Source organism: Sturnira hondurensis, unplaced genomic scaffold (genome assembly GCF_014824575.4).
Source record: "Sturnira hondurensis isolate 20B ecotype Veracruz unplaced genomic scaffold, ASM1482457v3 Scaffold0014432, whole genome shotgun sequence".
Classification (NCBI taxonomy): domain Eukaryota; kingdom Metazoa; phylum Chordata; class Mammalia; order Chiroptera; family Phyllostomidae; genus Sturnira; species Sturnira hondurensis.
In genome coordinates, this window is record NW_028087063.1 from 1074158 (window position 1) to 1094432 (window position 20275).

The 20275-nt window shown below is 37.1% G+C and overlaps 1 protein-coding gene across 6 annotated transcripts in view; it reads right to left on the minus strand.

The window, feature by feature from the left end:
• Nucleotides 1-20275, minus strand: part of CBLB (Cbl proto-oncogene B) — a 219550-nt gene that overhangs the window by 27915 nt on the left and 171360 nt on the right. For 4 of the 6 annotated variants that reach the window (XM_037063336.1, XM_037063339.1, XM_037063335.1 and 1 more), the window contains exons 14-17: nucleotides 7823-7969; nucleotides 4457-4554; nucleotides 4210-4341; nucleotides 1059-1199 (exon numbers count right to left, since the gene is read on the minus strand). In XM_037063336.1, coding sequence (XP_036919231.1) covers nucleotides 1059-1199; nucleotides 4210-4341; nucleotides 4457-4554; nucleotides 7823-7969 — 518 coding nt within the window. The remainder of the gene's footprint in view (nucleotides 1-1058; nucleotides 1200-4209; nucleotides 4342-4456; nucleotides 4555-7822; nucleotides 7970-20275) is intronic. The other 2 variants (XM_037063340.1, XM_037063338.1) reach the window with 2 other exon arrangements.

Sequence of the window (20275 nt, forward strand, 5' to 3'; positions counted from 1 at the left end):
CATGTCAACAGGACAGATGGCACAGAAAACAGTGCATTTTACTGGTGAAAGATGAAACTCAAAAGTATTTCTTAAAAACTGAAGCTGTACATTCCAAGGTTCATGTCTGATTTGTGTCTTATACACAAAGCTCAAACTTTCTGAATTATGAAACCAAGTGGGAAAAAAACAGAAAAATGAAGGCTAAAGGTGAATGACAATGGTTAAGACTCCAAAGTATTACAGTGGCCAAAGGACGAACTGTACTCTTTTAAGGCTTGTCCATGATTTATCTCGTACAGAAATGTAAAAGCAGCTGTTAGGAAAAAAGACATTTACCCTGTTGTTAACCCACCCAAGTGGAGGAGGCACTCTTTCAGAGCCTAGATCCCAGCAGCACCGACAGGGCAGCTTGCAACAGTTAATTTAATGTATAACTGAGTATTTGTTCCTGATAATTCTGACTCATGGAGTGGATGGTTTAAGTCCCTTTATTTTATTTCTACTGTACACTTGAGTTTTAAAAAGCCATGTATTAATTTTTCCTTGAAGATAATAATTTGAGTAGATACACTGAGACATTAAAAATAAAGTAACAGAATAAAGGTATTCCAGAAACACTTATCAATGTTATAACAATTTACCAAAATATATTTTAACAAAATTATGCCAAGATATATGTAGTAAAATTTTCAAAACTTACTAGAAAGAAATTACAGTACTTGGAATTGGAGACGGCATTTAAGCTTTGTCCCCACCACTCTGTGGCGAACACCCAGACACAGGGCCCTCCTGGGTCTCCGGAACGCCTTTGGGACCACAGGGCGCCGCTACTTGGACTCAGTGATCTCCAGAGCACCGTTTCTGAATTCTGTTACTCCCTATTGCTCTCTCCATTTTTGTAATCCCTTTACGATTAAACCAGCCAACTGACAAACAGAACTACACAACTGCTGTTTTCCTCACTCAGAGTTTTTTCTGCTAGGGAGATAGAAACCAAGGAATTACGTATTTGACAGCACGATCTTAGAAATGTTTTTGCTTTAAGTGGAAAGCTTTCCTTGGCTTTTCCCTCCTACCTGAAGGAAGAAGGAAAAGGTCCTGTCCTGAGGACGGTCGGCTGCTGGAGCCAGGAGGTTTTGAATGTTCGATGAGACTATGCCTTGCAGGAGGTGGGGGAGGTGGGAGGGATGGGGGCAGGGCATCAAACGCATCTTCACCTGCATTTAAAGAAATCCCAGAATCAACAGCAGAACTTCATTAGTCACAACGCAGCATCAGGCCAAAGCAGTGATCGATTTTCTCTCACTGCTTGTAAAGAACTTCCCCTGCAGTGTCTATCCAGCTGTTCACCAACTTTGATAATGGGACCTAATTATTTTGTAGGAGTTTGGAGAGCAGCAAACTAGACACACAAACACACATGTGTGTGCAAACTTTTTCTATCCCTCGGGTCTTTCTATTAAAAGGGAGTACTGCAGGTTATAAAACAGCCTATTATTCATCTCTAAACGTTATGATGTTAAGACACTAGAATTTTGAACTAAAAATTATGTCATACATTCAAAACAGAATTCTTTATGTAACAGCCTCTAATTAGAAAATCATACTATGCACAAAAAATTTAATGTCACAGAATAGATCATCTTTTAAAGTTTATTCCACTGGATTTTAATATTGAAGCTAATATTCCATCTATTTCATTGTCAAAATATGTAGAAAATTCACCTAGAGTAGAAGAACAAGATACTTTTCTACTTACAAGATAGCTCTAAAAAGGAACAGCTAGGTATAGAGCTACCTTTTGTGGTCCCAAAGCCAGTTGTTTACATTTGCTACTTCCCAGCTTTACTAACCACAGAACATTGTCGCATGCGTCTATTTTCCCTGCCACATATACTGTTCGACTCAGATGCTCCCTTATATTGATTCTTTAAAAAAATAAAGCTGCAGTGTGATGTATTTCTGTAAGCAATCTTTGTGAAACAGTATAAAATGAACACTTACATATTCCAGAAATAAAAATTCACATGCATATTAATTTGCTGACAAAGACAAAGGCATACTTAAAGTTTTACCATTCATCCAGTTTGCCTTGCAAAAAAGAGCGATAATATTTTCTCTAATGATCAGAAATATTTTTCTAACTTAAAAAATTTGAAGGTATAAGAGCACTATTTCCATTTGCATTCCAACCTTCGGCTATATGCTAACTTCTCTTATTCGTTCAAATCTTTTTCAGCACCTAAATGTCAGGCACCATGCTAGGCACATTGGCACTGTGAAGATCAAAATCATACGGCCTTGACCCAAGGAGTTTAGATTCCACATGGAGATCTCAGCAAAGTTCACAAATGATTCAGGACGCAAGTCACAAAGGTCCCACAGACAGATATATTCATTTTAAGAAGGAAGAGAAATTAAGAAAGTGGCATTCAGCAAGGCATTACCAAGACCAGGAAGGTCTGGAATATCAGTGGCTCAAAAATATTTACTCATGAAATGTGAGGATGGTGTCCTCTAGACAGAGTAAATGGTATGAATAAAGCATGAGATGTACACAAGGAAGGTGGCGTTAAAGAGACAGGTTGGAACATTTATCTGCCCTGTCCAGTATGGTAGTCACCGTCCACATGTAGCTATGTAGATTTTTTCCTGCTTTGAAAATGTGTTTTATTCTATTTCATAATCATCCATTAAATATATTCTGTGATATGAAATACAGAAATGAGTAAGAACATTATGCTTGCCATAGCAGAATGGGAGAATCCTGTCCAGAAGTAAGATGACGAGACATCATCCCCAATGGGTAACACGTATCATTGTCCTCTCAGTTTCCCCATCGCTCATGTGCATATATAGACTCCTTACATCACCACACAGAATTCTATTGGACAGTGCTTACGTAGGTCCTAAAGACTTGGGTAACAGGTTAAAAATCAGAGTACCGGAAGAAGGGAGAACACCACCAGGTAAAGAAGGAAGTTAGGAGGCTCTTGTAATTCATGTAGGTGAGAATAAAGTGTTGAACTACAGAAGGAATGAACACAGGAGAGGTGTCAAGTGTAACAAAAGGAATAGGAGAGCAAAATACACTGCAATATTTAAGTGGAAACACTGGTTGATGGTGTTTGAGGAAAAAATCAAAAGGTTCCTTTCACATTTCTTGTATTCTAATAATTCAGCTAAGCTTATAAGCGGACTTTCATCATACATTATTTTATATTATGGTGACTTGCCACTGTGAAGCCTTAAAGTATGTGAAGGTTCTGTTTTCCTCCAAAAATAGGGTAAGAAGCTTCCCACACAGAATTAATGAAATAAACACAGACAGCTAATTTTAATGTACATATACACCTGTATGAATCTTCATACATGTACACACAGGAAACATACAACAGTATACTTCTCCATCTTAACATCTGAAACAAAGAAATTTAAATTCTATGCATGTGTTTTTGGCAATTCTTTTCAATGATTGTAAGACAGAATTTATTCTTAGCTCCTTACAATAAAATATGTAATTTTCCATAATGTAACTAGCTAAGTGAAACTGGGTCATTAAATGCTGAAAGCAACAATACATATTCATTAAGAACTGTACTTAAAAGAAATCTCAGATGAACGGTTCAGCTCCACTGGAACACAAGTGCCTGAACAACACTCCCATGTAGGTTTTCTGCAGACTACATTTAGTACACAAGTTAATAAAATCCTGACTGATGGCCAGCTAGTCACACCATGGCTCCAAACATCTAAACCAGCGATTTTCAATCTTTTTTATTTCATAGTACACATATATCAATGAGTAAAATCCTGTGGCACACCAAAAAATATATTTTTTGCCAATCTGACAAAAAAATAAATAGGTATAATTTTGACTCACTCACTGGATGGCTACTATTGTGTTGGCTATTGCCATCTTTTATTTGACAATCTAAGGGAAAAGAGCTCAGTGCGCCTGACTAAATAGCCAGGGGCTGCTTGTTTTACAATTTCTTGTGGCACACCAGTGTCCCGTGGCACATGGATTGAAAATCAAAGATTTAAACAGAATAATGGTCACATGAACTTGAGAGCTACCATTATTACCTGAAGGATCATCTCTAATTCAGACAAATTCATAACCTAGTGAGTCTGTATTATACTGAACTCTGATTTCTGATAACTCAGATATTAAGTGAAAGAAGAGGCAGGGCGGCTTATTTGAAATTTTTTTAAGGTTTCAACCTAATGGAGGGATGAGAAGATCATAATCAGAGGGCGTCCTGTTGAGTGAAGAACCATGCTTTGGACTGTCCCGAGTTGGAGGCCTGGCAGGTGGCAATGGCACTGGACCAGAGGCTGAATCAAAAACATCTCCTAGAGGATAACACAAAATCTTAATGTATTTTCAGTTCAACAGTGGCATGGAATTTTGCCTAAAAATTCCAACCATTAAGATGTGGAGTGCAAAGAGAATATGTGTAATACATACCCTTTAAATATATGCCTAACTCAGGGATGTTTGATTTCTTCATCTCTGAAGATGTTCCATGTGTTCCATTCAATACACAGTGGCCATTATCATAAGACCTAAAGCAGAGAACAGATAGAAATCGTAAGGTCAACCCCCTTCCATCTGAAAGTCATTTGGGAGGGTGATGGGAACTAGCAACCCAGCTCATATAATAAGGTATGAAAACAAATAATAATTAATTTGGTTTTCTGAGAAAAGTGCAAATAATATTATCTAGATACTCCTACTCAAATATTTTTACAAAGCAGAAGTAAACATCTCACTGAAGACAAATAATCTCTCTTTTTTAAGTTAAACCAAAAATTACAATCGTCACAAAAATTGTTGCTACTCTAAACATCTTTGAAATTAACATAATGTTTTGAAAGAGTTCACTAATAACTGTCACACTTTTGAAAAAAATATTATAAAGCAAAGGTATGTTCACAACCCCAATGATTTCATTATATTTTAATGGTGTTTAACACTGTATTTTTATTTCTGTGATTTAACTTTTCCTTATAATAAACTAGAGCCCAGCGATGGACAGTTATCTAATGAGCAGCAATCCCATCACAGTCCGGCCGGGCATTTTCAAAGACCCAGAGTCTACAGTATAATCCCACTACTGTGGGGAACAAGATGCTGGTGCTTCCGACAAAAGCACCAAAATGACCTTCGCAGAAGTCTTAGGTACACGACAAATGTTTTGATCTAGATGTCTAGAAAGGATAGTACCAATGGAAAAGCACTTTTGTTGTTGAAACCATACTGTGGACACTGGATAAAACGGGGGCATGGGAAGACAGCAGCAGGGAGGGGAAATGCAGAGTGCATTCTGTCTTCAGAATACAGCTGTGCAACAGTGATCTCTCTGCTCACTGAGTTATTCTGCTCACAGAGAGCTATACAGAAAGCGGGCTTTATAATTTACTTTTCTCTAATTTACTCTGAATTCTCAGGCAAAGTAGAAGTGTATATCTATTGGAGGAGATAGTGGATATTTGAATAGTTATTGAAGAGTGTTTCATCTGAAATTCATTTTCATTCTCTCTGGTGGCCACCTCGCTTCAAAGGGCCAGAGATGGCTGGTTTAGAAATAGTTATCATGGATTGGATTTTCATAATAATGATGGATTTTTACTAAAACTGAACTGAATTATTCATCTACTATTTAACTTATTCCACATATTTACTTCTGCTTCTCCGAAGGGGAGGGCAGGGACAGAGGGGAAACTTCTGTTTAGCTTACAGTGCGCCCTGCAGAGGACATAGGAATACGCTTCACTCGTCAGCTCTCAGAAACAAACCAGACATAAAATGCACTCCAATTAGGTTTAGGGATTATCAACATTTATTACTTCTCTATAACAGTACAAATATGGTAATGACGGTCATAATTCAAATTTATTTTCTGGTTTTGGGAGGCCTGCCACCAAAGAACTCATCCAATATGATGTGACAATTAAAATTTAAACTATTAGCCCTGGCTGGTGTAGCTCAGTGGATTGAGCGCGGGCCTGCGACTCAGACGATCGCGGTTCGATTCTCAGTCAGGGCACATGCCTGGGTTGCAGGCCAGTTCCCTGTAGGCCAACTCCCAGCAGGGGATGCGTGAAAGGCAACCATACATTGATGTTTCTCTCCCTCTCTCCTTCCCTTCCCCTCTAAAGATAAATAAATAAAATCTTTAAAAAAATGCTTCCAACAAATATGTTTATGACAATAAAAAAATTTAAACTATTAAAATTATACTCCTCACTTCTCCAGCAATGAAAAATAATGAAACGCTATGTAGACAGAAAAAGCTCATCTTATTTCAGTTTTTAAAAATTACTACACATTGGTAAGAGTCAAAGGAACTGAAAATTGTAACAATTTATATTTGATGTAAAGGAATAACTTTTTTCTCTAATGAGAGCAGCAGACAACTAGTTCTTTTGATATAACAAATTGCTTCTCAGTTAATTTTTTTTGTCTCTGCATAGATACTATTTTAGCAACAAATGTCTTAAACACCAATTAGTAAGAAGTACTTTGGTTCTTGCTTGGAAATATGAAGTCCTGGACTTCAGAATGTTAATAATTCTGGTTAATAATTCTGCAGAGTGTTGATATTTCTAACCAGGATCGTTCATTAAGAAAGATGTCTGGTTGAAATGAACACCTGCTTCTCAAATGTTGTGTTTTCTACCTCCATATGATACTCAGAGAAAGGCATTAAAACAGTTTTAGACTTTTCATCTGAAAAAGGAACAGTCCATACATAAAATATAATGCCTTCTGCTGACTGACTTGCCCTAAAAAGGAAACGGCCCACTATGATGGCACAGATGATGCAGTGGTCAACCACTCTCCTATCTCTCGGTCACGAGCTACTAGGGGGCAGAAGACCAGGCCACCGGAAGTAATTGTGTCCTATCTTCCCAGCACAGCTTCAGGGGCGTTATCAGACAGTGAAAGCTGGAGCTTAAAAAATAAGTGTTGAAACTGAGATTTCACTCACTGAGTATCTCATATAGGTCAGTCTTTTAAAAAGATAAAAAGAATAACATTATTATATTATGGTTACTAATTACACAAATGCAGAATCATCCTTCTACCTAAACACAAACTAATATTTCAATACACACCACTCATTTTTAATAATTCATATACCTCAATGGAGCTACAACTTCTAAGATCAAGGATATCTCCATTTGAGCTAGGAAAAACAAGTGAAAAAAATCCATAATAACACTATTCCTCACATTCTTATTTTATGTAAGAAAACGTAAAATATATAGTACCTGATAAAAAACAGTTAAGAAACCCAATTTTAGGGTTTTTAAATTTTTCTTCAAGATCTGAATAGAAGGAGGCAGCATGTTAAGATGAGAAATGAATATAAATTATACTACTCTTTACATCATGAAGAAAAATTCTAAGGAAGTTGGGCAGTAATACATTAGTTTCTAAGCACTAACTTTTCTTCATGAGATAGGTGCTTAAAACTTATAAAATGGATTAAAAATAGCTTATTGAAAATTCATGAATTAATCATCACTATAGGCAACCTACAAAGTTTTATTAGAATATAGTTTGTTTTGGAAGAGAGAGGCAACAAGACGTCCCATTAGACTTACTGGTCAACTAATTTAGTCAAATGGTTTCCTGAAAAATCTGTTATCTTTTAGTTTTCTCTGAAAGTAATGCAGAAAACAGTACATAGAAATAAGAGGCTTTGAGCAAGAAATCAAGGATTTTAAATAAATAGATATAACGTAATTGCTAAAAAAAACAAACACCACGAATGATACTGTTCATGCAGATGTGCGATAATGAAGAAGCTGCCCGCACGCTTACCTAAGAGGAGGTTTTACATTAAGACAATGAGACGGTTGAGAATTCAGGGGCACAGGATGGGACGAAGGGATCTTATATTCATCGTCATCTTCCTCTGCTGGGTCTCTCGTTTTCTCTGAAAGAGAATTTGCTAATGGACCAGTACACCTACCAGAGGGCGGAAAACAAACAAAAAAATCCAGTCTAGTATAAGCATAATAATTTACAACAGGTATAAGCATAGTAATCTACAGCAGGTAAGTCTGATGTGATATATTCAAATTAAAGAAGCTACTTTTTCATGTGTATGCATTTTTCAATTACAGAGTCAGCACAACATCAGAAGGTCTGTTCTTATGCTAAATACAAATGAAATGAATTTTTCTATCTTTTGTTAAGACTCTACATATAAAAGAATTGTTATAACTTTAAATGGCACACTAAGGAAAACTAGTAAGTTGTCAAATAAAATGGTCTTGGAGTTGTAAAAGAAAATGCATACAATTATTCAAACCAAAGCTACTAAAATATTAATGTTTTATTGCAATTGAAATGGGTAAATTAAGATTATATATACATACATATGTAGTAGTTATATATAGTATAGATGACAGTTTTATATATTAATGAAGTTCTTATAGAAAGGACAAGTTTTCTGTCTCTTGTGAATATTACCTATAGTCAAAAAAATCCACTTTAATTAAAAACAATTCTTCCTTCTGAGAAGTCACAATTCAAATTGTTAATTTTTCCCTCACACCAACTAAGAACTAAAAATGACTGAACAATTAGAAGTAGATAATGAAAGAACTAATTAAGCTGGTGAGGTACAGTACATTATTTTTCTGGCTTAAATTCCCAGGTAAAGTAAAAAAGAATGAAAATGAGTAGAGTGATCACTTAGTATCAGAAACATTGTTCAAGCATTTTATTCATCCATGAGAGCAAATAAATAAAACAAAGCCAAGCAAACAAAAACCTACTCTTTTTCACAGTTGTTATTACTGGAGTTGAACCCTTGCTGATGCAAGAGAAAAATGCCCAATTAGAAAAGCACAAACCTATCCTGACCAACTTCAGGACAGCCAACAGGTCTACAAGATGTTAGAGGCACACATGGGTCCAGAGCTTTTTATTCATCATCATGGACCTCTTAACAAATCTATTTCATTGTTGTTTTTTTTTAATTTGTGATTCTATCCCTCTGGTTCTATTTTCCTCATTGGTTCATTTTGTTTATTAAGTGAGATCATATGGTATCTGTCTTTCACTGACTGGCTTCTTTAGTTTCTGGAACAGACTGACAGTGGGAAGAGGAGAAGAGGGAGGAAGCTACAGTTGGAAAGAAGACGAAGGGATGCATCAAGGAAACATGTGTGAAGGACCGATGGACATGGACATGGACATGGACATGGACAACGGGGTGGGGACTATGGAAATGGGGGTGGGTTGGGTAGAGGAGGACAAGGGGGAGGAAATAACTGGAACTGTAAAACAAAACTTAAAAAATTGGGTCTTCTGTATGTCCTCCTCAGAGAAGTGTCTATTCACAACCTTTGCCCATTTTTTAATTGGATTGTCAGTCTTCCTGGAGTAGAGTCGTGTGAGTTCTTTATATACTTTGAAGATCAAATTCTTGTCCAAGTTCTCTTTAGCAAATATGTTTTCCCATACAGTTGGTTCCCTTTTCATTTTGCTGATATTTTCTTTAGCTGTGCAGAAGCTTTTTATTTTGATGAAGCCCTATTTGTTTATTCTTTCCTTCATGTCCCTTGTTCTAGGAGACATATTGGTGAAAATATTGCTGCGTGAAATATCTGAGATTTTCCTGCTTATGTTCTCCTCTAGGACTTTCTCCCAGGAGGACATACAGGTGGCCCACAGACACATGAAAGGATGCTCAGGATCACTAGCCATCAGAGACATGCAAATTAAAACCACAATGAGATATCACTTCACACCATTGAAAATGAGCATCATGAGCAAATCAACAAACAACAAGTGCTGGTGAGGTTGTGAAGAAAAGGGAACCCTAGTGCATTATCGATGGGAATGCAGACTGGTGCAGCTGCTGTGGAAAACAGTGTGAAGTTTCTTTACAAAATTAAAAATGGAACTGCCTTTTGACCCAGCAATTCCACTGCTAAGATTATATCCTAAGCACCCCGAAACACCAATTCAAAAAACCTAAGCACCCCAGTGTTCATAGCAGCACAATTTTCAATAGCCAAGTGCTGGAAGCAACCTAGGTGCCCATCAGTAAATGAATGGATCAAAAAACTATGGTACATTTACACAATGGAATTCTATGCAGCAGAAAGAAAGAAGGAGCTCCTATCATTTTGTGACAGTGTGGGTGGAACTGGAGAGCAACAAACAAGAACCTAACTGGAACCTAATCATCAAAACAAACAAGTGAACAAAAGAGAACCAGAGACCTGGAAATAAAGAACAAACTGACAATACCCAGAGGGGAGGTGGGAGGAGATAATGGGAGGGACAGGGGAAGGGTTATCAGCAACATGTACAAAGGACACAGGACAAAGCCAAAAGGGGGTAAGACTGAGGGGAGAAGATGAGGACGGCTGGGGTTGGGGGAAAATGGAGACAACTGTACCTCAACAACAATGAAAAAAATGGAACTAAAAAAAAAAACAACAAAAAACTTGGGACTGCAATTTTGAAGCACCTTCTGTAGAGGGAGCAAGAGGCCTTTGGTATATTAGCCATCAAGCAATCCTGAAATAACTTTCATTTTGATATCTTCTCACTAGTTAGAGTTAAAACAATTTTAAAGGCTTTCGTTGTGCCCATTACAAGAAGACATTCTAAAAAACCTTAAGCTTTACGTTTCAATAATGTAACTGAATTATCTAGAAGTTCAGAGGTGAAAGAAAAATTTCTTCTAAGATTTTTCAAAAGTATATTTTTACCTATCATTGGAGACTTTTTTAATACCAAGATTTAATTCTTGTTTGCTTGAGAGATCTTGGAAATCAAATGACAGTTCACGGTAGGATGAAAGCACAGAGATGACACAGTAACAAAGCCCACTGTCAGTCCCCAGAGCACCAGATACTAATCGTACTAATAGCTAAGGATTACCCCTTCCGTGGTACAGTCCTGCAAGATGTACATTCCAAATGAAGGCCAGTGAGCATATGGACAACAAAATGACGACTTGATTAGAGCAGGGATTTCAAACATTACCTTTCCACAAACTCTTAATAAATGTGAGTATCCATATATCAGTTTGACTAACTCAAGGACCAGCGCGGGTTCTTTTAGCAAATGAAATGAGAAATTACACATTCTTTTTTGCCCTAATATACTTTCATTCATAGCGAAACTTTTTTCCTATGCAATTCAAATACATACTCTATAAAAGGACCAAATGACCAAGTAGCCAACAACCATATCATTGTTAAGAATGTTCTACTATCTGCCTGTTGCAGGCCAGTTCCAAAGACTCAAGTCTGTCAAGAAGCACAGCATACAAGACATTAACAATTTTTGAAATCACATCTGTTGTGGCTGACTTTGTATTTTCTCTTCAGTGATAAAGAATTTCACCTGGGTAATTCCCCTCTAACTCTTTCTCTTTGCTGCAAACCCACAGAGAAAACATTTCTGAAGGAAATGAAAACCAAAGTAAGGAAGGTGATGTATGTTGGTAAGGAGTGTGATGTATGTTGGTAAGGAGTGTGTATAGGAAATCTCTGTACCTTCTCCACAAATTTTTCCTGAATCTAAAATTGCTGTAAAATAAAGTCTTATTTTAAAAAATGAAAAAGGAGGGTGCAATTAAGATAAAAAAGTTTTATGCAAAATACCAAAAGAGAAATTTCAATTCTTGCAAACAATTACAATATATGTAATTATATGTGGGATTTTTCCCCTTGCAAACTCATTCTAGATGCAGGTTCAATTTAAATGGTAACTAAATAAGTGGTTATATAATTGAGAATTTTCCTAGTAATAATGTATATTTACTTTTGGCAGTAGAGAAATTATCTAACTTTGTGACACAGGAAAATTTTCGGTTGCTAATTTAGCTTATGGGAAATTTTAGGACACCAGCAAAATTAAAAAAAAAACAACACAAATTACATTTCGCTGGTTCCAAGTTAAAGCTGCCAGGTAAACCACCCTTCCACTTACATCTGTTACTTCATTTTCTTCATATTATCAGCATCCATTCATGGAGCACTCCCCATTGCGGCTGTCACCCCTGAATTAATACACCAGTAATGCGCAAGGACAGACACTCTCAAAAGTGTGCAGCCATCCTCACCGCAAACTGCTCCTCTTGTAAAATTCGTGTTATTTGAGGCTTCAGTGAGTGATGCATGCATTTTCTGCAGGTGCACATTTCAAACAAACCAAGAGTATATAATCTAACACTGTTTTTCATTAGTGATTTGTACTTTTTGGAACTGAAGGCTCACAGGTGCATTCCTGTACAGCATGCCATATTCCTGGGGTCAGGCAGACAGGGTGGGGCAAAAGAAAATTCACAGTTGTGAGTATGCGAACAGTTTATTTTTCTATTATTATTTAGTAACGTATTACTTTCATATGAACTGCAGACCTACTTTTGCCTTACCCTGTATAATCAGAGGGGTGACCTTTTTACATATCCCATTGGCTTTACCTGTGTAACAGATTTTAATCATCACCCTACTAAGTCCTTTTCTTGCCTACATTTGGGCAATTTTTAATACCTCAATTAGTCCAACATGTAATCTAAGAATACCTGCAGACAAGCTTTTAAAAAACTTTTATGAAAACCAAATCTTGTAACAATCCCAGTCCTAACAGAGAAAATACCTAACTCAGAGAAATCACAGCGCAGAGAAGTGGTCACACAAAGTGCATCTGCATTTGAAATGACGGCACATGTGCAGCACACAAGTCATTTCCCCAATTATCAGAGTGAGGTTTGTAATATACATACTAATTTTGATGGTTCTTTCATGACATTAAGGAAAATTAATGTGGTATATTATTAGGTTTAATATGTTTCATTTGTAAGCATTTTCACTGATTTGGTTTTAAATTGTATAAACAAATTTCAAGTTATATTTTCAAATGAACTTAATTAGGGCCAGTATTCCTTCTAATACTTTTAAGGGTCTGTATTAGCAATCAAAAAGATAAATGTTGAAGAAACTTTTATCTTTCTTGGATTCTAACTTTCCAATACATGTTGAAAAAAATAAAGACTTCAAGATATTTAAAGTGGCATTATTTCCAATAACCAAAACGTGGAAACACCCCAAAAGTTACCCAGTGGACGTGTTTTACAATGGAATACTTACTCGTCAATAAAAGGGACAAACTATTGAAAACACCTGACAACATGGATTGTTCTCAAATGCATTATGCTAATTTGAAAGAAGTTATAGTATGTAGACTCAAAGGACTACATACTGTATGGTTCTATTTATATGGGCTGGAAAAAGCAAAACTACACAGACATAAATCAGAGTGATAATTTCCAAGGGGTTGGGGTGAGAGGATAAATTTACACAAAGCACGGGGATTTTTTGTTTTTGAGTGATAAAGTGTTCTATATCTTGATTGTGGTGTTAGTTACATGACTATGCATTTGTTAAAACAAATGTACATTAAACAGGCTGAGTTTTACTGTATATAAATTATACTTTAACTGGAATTTTTAATTAAAGTTTTATTTTAACTCATTTAAAATAATGCCCATAAAAATATATTGCCCATAAGCATCATTCACAAACAAATTTGCTTAAAATTCTCAGTGGCCTTCAAAACCTTATTTAATCCTATTTGAGCCTATGGAGAAACATCAACAGAAGCATAAGAAATACTTGAATATGGTGGAATACATGAAAATGCTCTTAGTAGGAAAATAAAATTGCTTTCCAACCCTATGCATTTTCTATCAGAGGGTCATATATTCTTTGGGGGGGGGGAGGAGAATATATGGTAGATTATGTGTCTGTGGGACAAAAAAAGGGACAGTATGAGGAATATACATTAGATTGCATATGTAAATACAACCCAATGGCTCACATGTCTGTCTAAGGCTACCTAATCTTTTGTGATCATAAATCACAAGTATCGAATCTGTCAGACCACTGGGATTAATGTTCACATCAGTTCCCATTACGGCTTTTAGGCAGAGAAAATGAAAGGTTAGTGGGATTACTGGCACTCCCCCACCCAGATTACAGCCAACCTCCAAAACTCATTTCCCTGTAACAGAAGAGAGGGTGGGGGGGTTACAATCCTCAAGTTTATAATACTAAAATTCTATATACTAATTTTATACTAAAATTATAAATACTAAAATTCTCAAAATTATAATACTAAAATAAAAAAGAAAAACAATGCCCATATTTATTTTTCACCCTTTCCACACACGTGCTCTTTTTGTTGAGGCTAGTCTAAAATGATGCACTTGCAGCCCTCAGCTCTTTCTATCGATGTGCCAGCCCAGTAGGTCCCAGGGATTCCCCTGCAAGACACTGGAAAACCTACGTTAGGACAGTCAACTGCTTTGCAGGACACTTAAATAACACTTATATTTTTTTCTGGCATAATGACATTGATTTATAAATTAAGTCTGAATCATATCCATGGGTTCAAACAGAAGGCGCAAACATTTCTCCATGATATATAAATGAAAGAACGCCACAGTGATCTTAAGGAACAAATGAAAAGAAGGACCCCTTCACACCACCCCCTACATATTGTGTCAACTGTTATTTACAGGAAACTGCCATCTTTGATAAAAGCGTGCCTTTCCATCCACCCAAGGGGAAATAATAAACAAAAATACTGTATCATTTTAGCAAGTCTTAAAAAGATTTTAAGCTAATGGAATGAAAGCTGGTTCAAAGACAAATAAAAGAGCAACAATGTTCATTCACTAGGATTCGCTGGGGTTAATAAAATAGAATAATCCTTTATATAACTTTACCTTCCATTAAAAAAGTTTTCTACTATGCTATATTTAAATTGGTGATACTACTTTCATACTGAACATGAATAGGATTAATGTAAAACTGTAGCACAGGCTCCGAACACAATCCCTCCGGGGAAAAATAACAGAAAACAGCAGTTTCCCTGACCTTTTGACAGTAATGTAAGAAACGTGGCCTGGGGCGCACCATGTACAATGCAAAAAAATGTACATCAGGCTCATTACCCTTAAGTTTGCAAAAATCACTATGTGTTATTTGTTTTAATAGCTTCTGTGGCTCAGTACTTGTTTTTCTGTCATTTACTCTGTAGTTAAAAAGCAAAATAAAACAAAAACTTTACTCTCTACAATGAATTTGCCCATCTTTTCAGTCAAATTGATCTAACTTCAACAGTTTTACACTTATTTATGGACCATTTTTGGCCACTATTTCTTTTTTTAAGTATAAATCATTGGTTATGCTATTACATTTGTCCCAATTTTTTCCTCCCCTTTATCCCCCCTCTGCCCTGCAGGCTCCACACTCCAGCGTTCCCTGCCCTGACCCCTAGTTTATGTCCATTGGTTGTACATGCAAGTTCATTGGCTTCTCTATTTCCTCTACCATTCTTAACTTACCCCTGTCTGTTTTATGCCTACCAATTATGCTTCTGATTCCCTGTACCCCACCATTCTTCCCCTCACCCTCCCTACTGAAAACCCTCCATGTGATCTCAATTTCTCTGGTTCTGTTCCTATTCTAGTTGTTTGCTTAGTTTTTGTTTTTTAGTTTCAGTTGTTGATAGTTTGTTGTCATTTTACTGTTCACAGTTTTTGATTTCTTCTATTTCTCAGATAAACCTCTTTAACATTTCATATAACAATGTCTTGGTGATGATGAACTCCTTTAACTTGACCTTATCTGAGAAGCACTTTATCTGACCTTCCATTCTAAATGATAGCTTTGCTGGATAGGGTAATCTTGGATGTAGGTCCTTGCCTTTCATGACTTCAAATACTTCTTTCCAGCCCTTACTTGCCTATAAAGTTTCTTTTGAGAAATCAGCTGATAGTATCATGGGAACTCCTTTGTAGGTAACTCTTTCCTTTCCCCTTGCCGATTTTAAGGTTCTCTCCTTATCTTTAATGTTGGGTAACTTAATGATGATGTGTCTTGGTATGTTCCTTGGGTCCAATTTCATTGGGACTCTCTGGGTTTCCAGGACTTCCTGGAAGTCTATTTCCTTCAACAGTTAGGGGAAATTTTCCTTCATTATTTGTTCAAATAAGTCTTCAATTTCTTGCTGTTTTTCTTCTCCTTCTGGCATCTCTATGATTCAGATGTTGGAGCATTTAAAGTTGTCCCAGAGGTTCCTCAGACTCTTAATTTTTTTTTGACTTCTTGTTTCTTTATTTTGTTCCATTTGGATGTTTATTTCTTCCTTTTGTTCCAAATTGTTGATTTGAGTCCCAGTTTCCTGCCCTTCACTGTTGGTTCCCTGTGCTTTCTTTCACTTTGTGTAGCCTTCATTTTCCAACTGAGCTCAATCAATTCTGTGAGCATCCTGATTACCACCGTTTTGAACTCTGCATCTGATAGGTTGTCTAATTCTTTGTTGCTTAGTTCTTTTTCTGGAGTTTTTATCTGCTCTTTCATTTGGGACATACTTCTTTGTCTCTACATACTTATCACGTGATAAGGGGCAGAGCCTTAGGTATGTGTCAGGGCAGGGCAGCCCTCTTTGCTACCTTGTGGTGCTGTGTGTGGGGGAGGGGTCAGAGAGGGACCAATGCCACTTGCTTGGCTCTAGCCTCACTTCCCAACAAACTCTCCTGTGAGACTGGGAGTGTATCCTGCCTTCGTGACCCCCACAGTAGTTTCCAGCTAGAGGTGTTGAGTCTTTACTTTCCTGGTCAGCCAGCACTGCCTTGCCTGCCTGGTCTGCTGCCTTGCTGTGGGCGCTCTCTGCCCACCTGGCTTTAGCCACTGTTACAAAACAACTACACTCCCAGGCACGCACACACACACACACTCCCAATACTTAGATATCTTTCACTAGAAGGTAGCAGTAGTTGAGGCTGCATTTACATATCTGCGTTGATAGTTTACTTTCCCCAGCAATTTGGTATATAAAGGGAAATTATGATAATAACAAATAGCACATAATATTTACTAAATTTTTTCTACATAGAAATGTTCTAAATATGTTTTCTACAATATCAACATTTCAGGGATAAACGGTATGTAGTTACCTTGAAGTAATAGTTTAAGTATATGAGTTCCTTCATTGTTAAAAATCTCAATGAATTACATTCACATGTCTAAGAATGTAACCAACTTACTAAATTTGGCATTGTGAAGAAATGAGTTTATCAGCTTTACGTAGTACCTACTGAAATTTTCCCCTGCAGGGTGTTTCCATGTCATAGGCATTCGGTGATATGCCGCACCATGAACTTGAGCGTGTGTGGGCTGCACTTACTATGCAGCCGAAGGCAAGAGTAACCACTGCTGCAATTTCTTCCTCAATCTTTCCTTCTCTCCACTTTTCTTACCTTGAAAACTCTTAAGATGAGACTGTTCACTCATTCACAGGGTCGCTATAGTTGGAGCTGGCTTGATGGCATGGCCAACTAGCCCCTCAACATGTCTGCCTGGAGATGTGTTGTGCCATAGGCATCCAGAACTCAACAGATCCGTTAGTCGTGACTTCCCCACCTCTGCCCCCTTCCCACACATGCTCCTTCTCTGATCCCCTTCACTTCGTTAAATGGCACCACCTGTTCACCCAGATTTTTTAGCCAAAAAGCTATGTGAGTGTCATCACTGACCATCATACCTGACTGACAGACCTCTATGTCATTATCAGGCATTGGGTCAAAATGCAACCCCAAGCTGACCATCTAACTCCATCAGCATCATTCCAGTCAAAGCTCTGGCTGTACCATCGCTTACTAGTCTGGCACATCGGTCGACTGCGAGTTTCCATTGGTCCCCCTGAATCTACTTCTGTTTTCCTAACGACAATCTCCATAGAGCAGCCAGTGAACCTCTTCAAAAACACAAACTAGCATCGTGTCAAAATGCTGATCAAAATCTACAAATGGCTCCAAAAACTAACCAAACCAAAATTCTTAGCATGGCCTTAAAGGCATGATTTATCTCCTGTATACCTTAATCAACTCCAGCCACACTGCCCTCCTTGCTCTTCCTCAAATATGGCAAAGGGATTCACCTGTCCCACTGTTTTGAACACGAGTTCTGTGAATATTTGTCATGCAGATAACCTCGGGGCTCCTTCCTTGACTTTTTAGGTTTCTGTTACTTTTCCTAATGAGCTCATGTAAAGTATAAACCTATCACCATTAACCCCCTCCCTGCTTTACTTTTTTCTCCTAGTATTTTCCATAGTTGACAATACGCTATAGTTACTGGTTTCCTTTCTGTTCTCCCTAACTGGAGCACCAATCCCAAAGATGGCATTTTTATCTCGTTCACACTAAATCTCCAGTCAGTACGTGCAACTGAATGAAAGCAGGACAAAATTTGACTCCTTAATATACTGAACCTAAAATATTAGCAACCTTGTATGTCTAGAAAAATATATGGCAATAGTCAACGCTACCACCTCCAACAACACAAAGCCTTTTTATAAAAATATGAACCACATAATATTGTTTTGTATGTATTTGAAAGCTTAATGTATCAAAAACTACAAAAGGTCCATTTCTAAAAGACAAGGAAAAAGAAATATATTCTTTTTTTAAAAAAAGATTTTATTTATTTATCTTTAGAGGGGAAGGGAAGAAGGAGAGAAATATCAATGTATGGTTGCCTCTCGTTTGTCCCCTGCTGGGAACTGGCCTGAAACCTAGGCATGTGCCCTGGCTGGGAATCGAACCGCGATCCTATGGTTCACAGGCCTGCGCTCAATCCACTGAGCTACACCAGCCAGGGCAAAAGAAATATATTCTTTAAAAAAAATCCTTCCTCAGCATTCCAGAATATTATCCTACCTGGAAGTACTATTCCATTATACTTGGAATAATTCCTTTGTTCATTTTCCAACATCTTACCTTATGTGAAGTAAACTAAATATTTTTAACTGTTTCAGGTTATATTGTTTAATTTTGAAAAATCAAATTATTTCATGATTGAAAATAAGTCTACACCACAAAGTAAAAATAATCCATGAAGAATTTTTTATTATCCCACAACCAAAAAACCAATTAACTATATTTCAAGATTTTATTTAAAAATGTATAGCTAAATGCAAGGTTACTAGAAACAACTTAGAAAAACAGTTTAAGAAAAAGTAAGTAAACTTATACACACTAGTAAAGTTTCAGCTTTTATATCTGAAAACAAGAAAAAGTACAGTTTCTTCTAGGTCTCAAAATATACTACACAATAAGAGTCACAGCCCTGGCTGGTGTGGCTCAGTGGATTGAGTGCCAGCCTGTGAACCAAAGCACTGCAGGTTCGATTCCCGGTCAAGGCACATGCCTGGGTTGCAGGTTAGGTCCCGGGTTGGGACCTAACCTGAGAAGCAACCACAGACTGACATTTTTCTCCCTCTCTTTCTCCCTCCCTCCCTTCCCCTTTGTCTAAAAATAAGTAAATAAAATCTTAAAAAGAAAAAGTCACATAATTACAAACATACAGTTTTACAAGTAAACACCATCACAGAGTGGCCTCTTAATATCAAGTAAATGGGAACCAGAGTAATACGAAATAATTTAACAATGAAACCTCAGTAAATATTTACACAAACATGGTGTAGATTTAAAGGTAAGTGCTATTTTTAAAAAGATTCAATTCATTTATTTTTAGAGAGGGGAAGGAGAAAGAGAGGGAGAGAAACATCCATGTGTGGTTGCCTCTCGCATGCCCCAAACCAGAGAACTGGCCTGCAACCCAGGCATGTGCCCTGACTGAGAATCGAACCAGTGACCCTTTGGTTCACAGGCCCATGCTCAATCCACTGAGCTACACCAGCCAGGGTGGTAAATGGCATTTCTGACATTAATTCAACATTGGGGCTTTCAATAATTATGAGCACTGCAATAGCCTATGTTAGGTAGTGATCAATTTTGCTCTGGCCTGAGTCTGAAACATGCACTAATACAGAAATAGGTACATGAACATCAAACTCCCTATTTCAGTGAGTTAAATTTTGTCAAGACTTTTGTTCTACGCCCCTCCAGAGCTGAGGATCTTTACTCATTGTACTTCAGTTATAAACTGTAATGAGGCCAGTTGACAAAATTTTAAGAAATAAAAAAACTACGCCAGTAATCCAACTCACATTGGCTTCAACATAAGTAAGTTTATAACTGACCAACTATAAATAAATATTCAAGTTGCCAAATATTTCATATATAATTAACAGTACAGTTGAGTACTCTTTTAAAAATATTGTATAGCTCTGAGCGGTGTGGCTTAGTTGGTTGAGCATTCTCCCGCAAAACAAAAAGGTTGCAGGATCGATTCCTGGTCAGTGCACATGCCTGGTTTGGGGAATATTCGA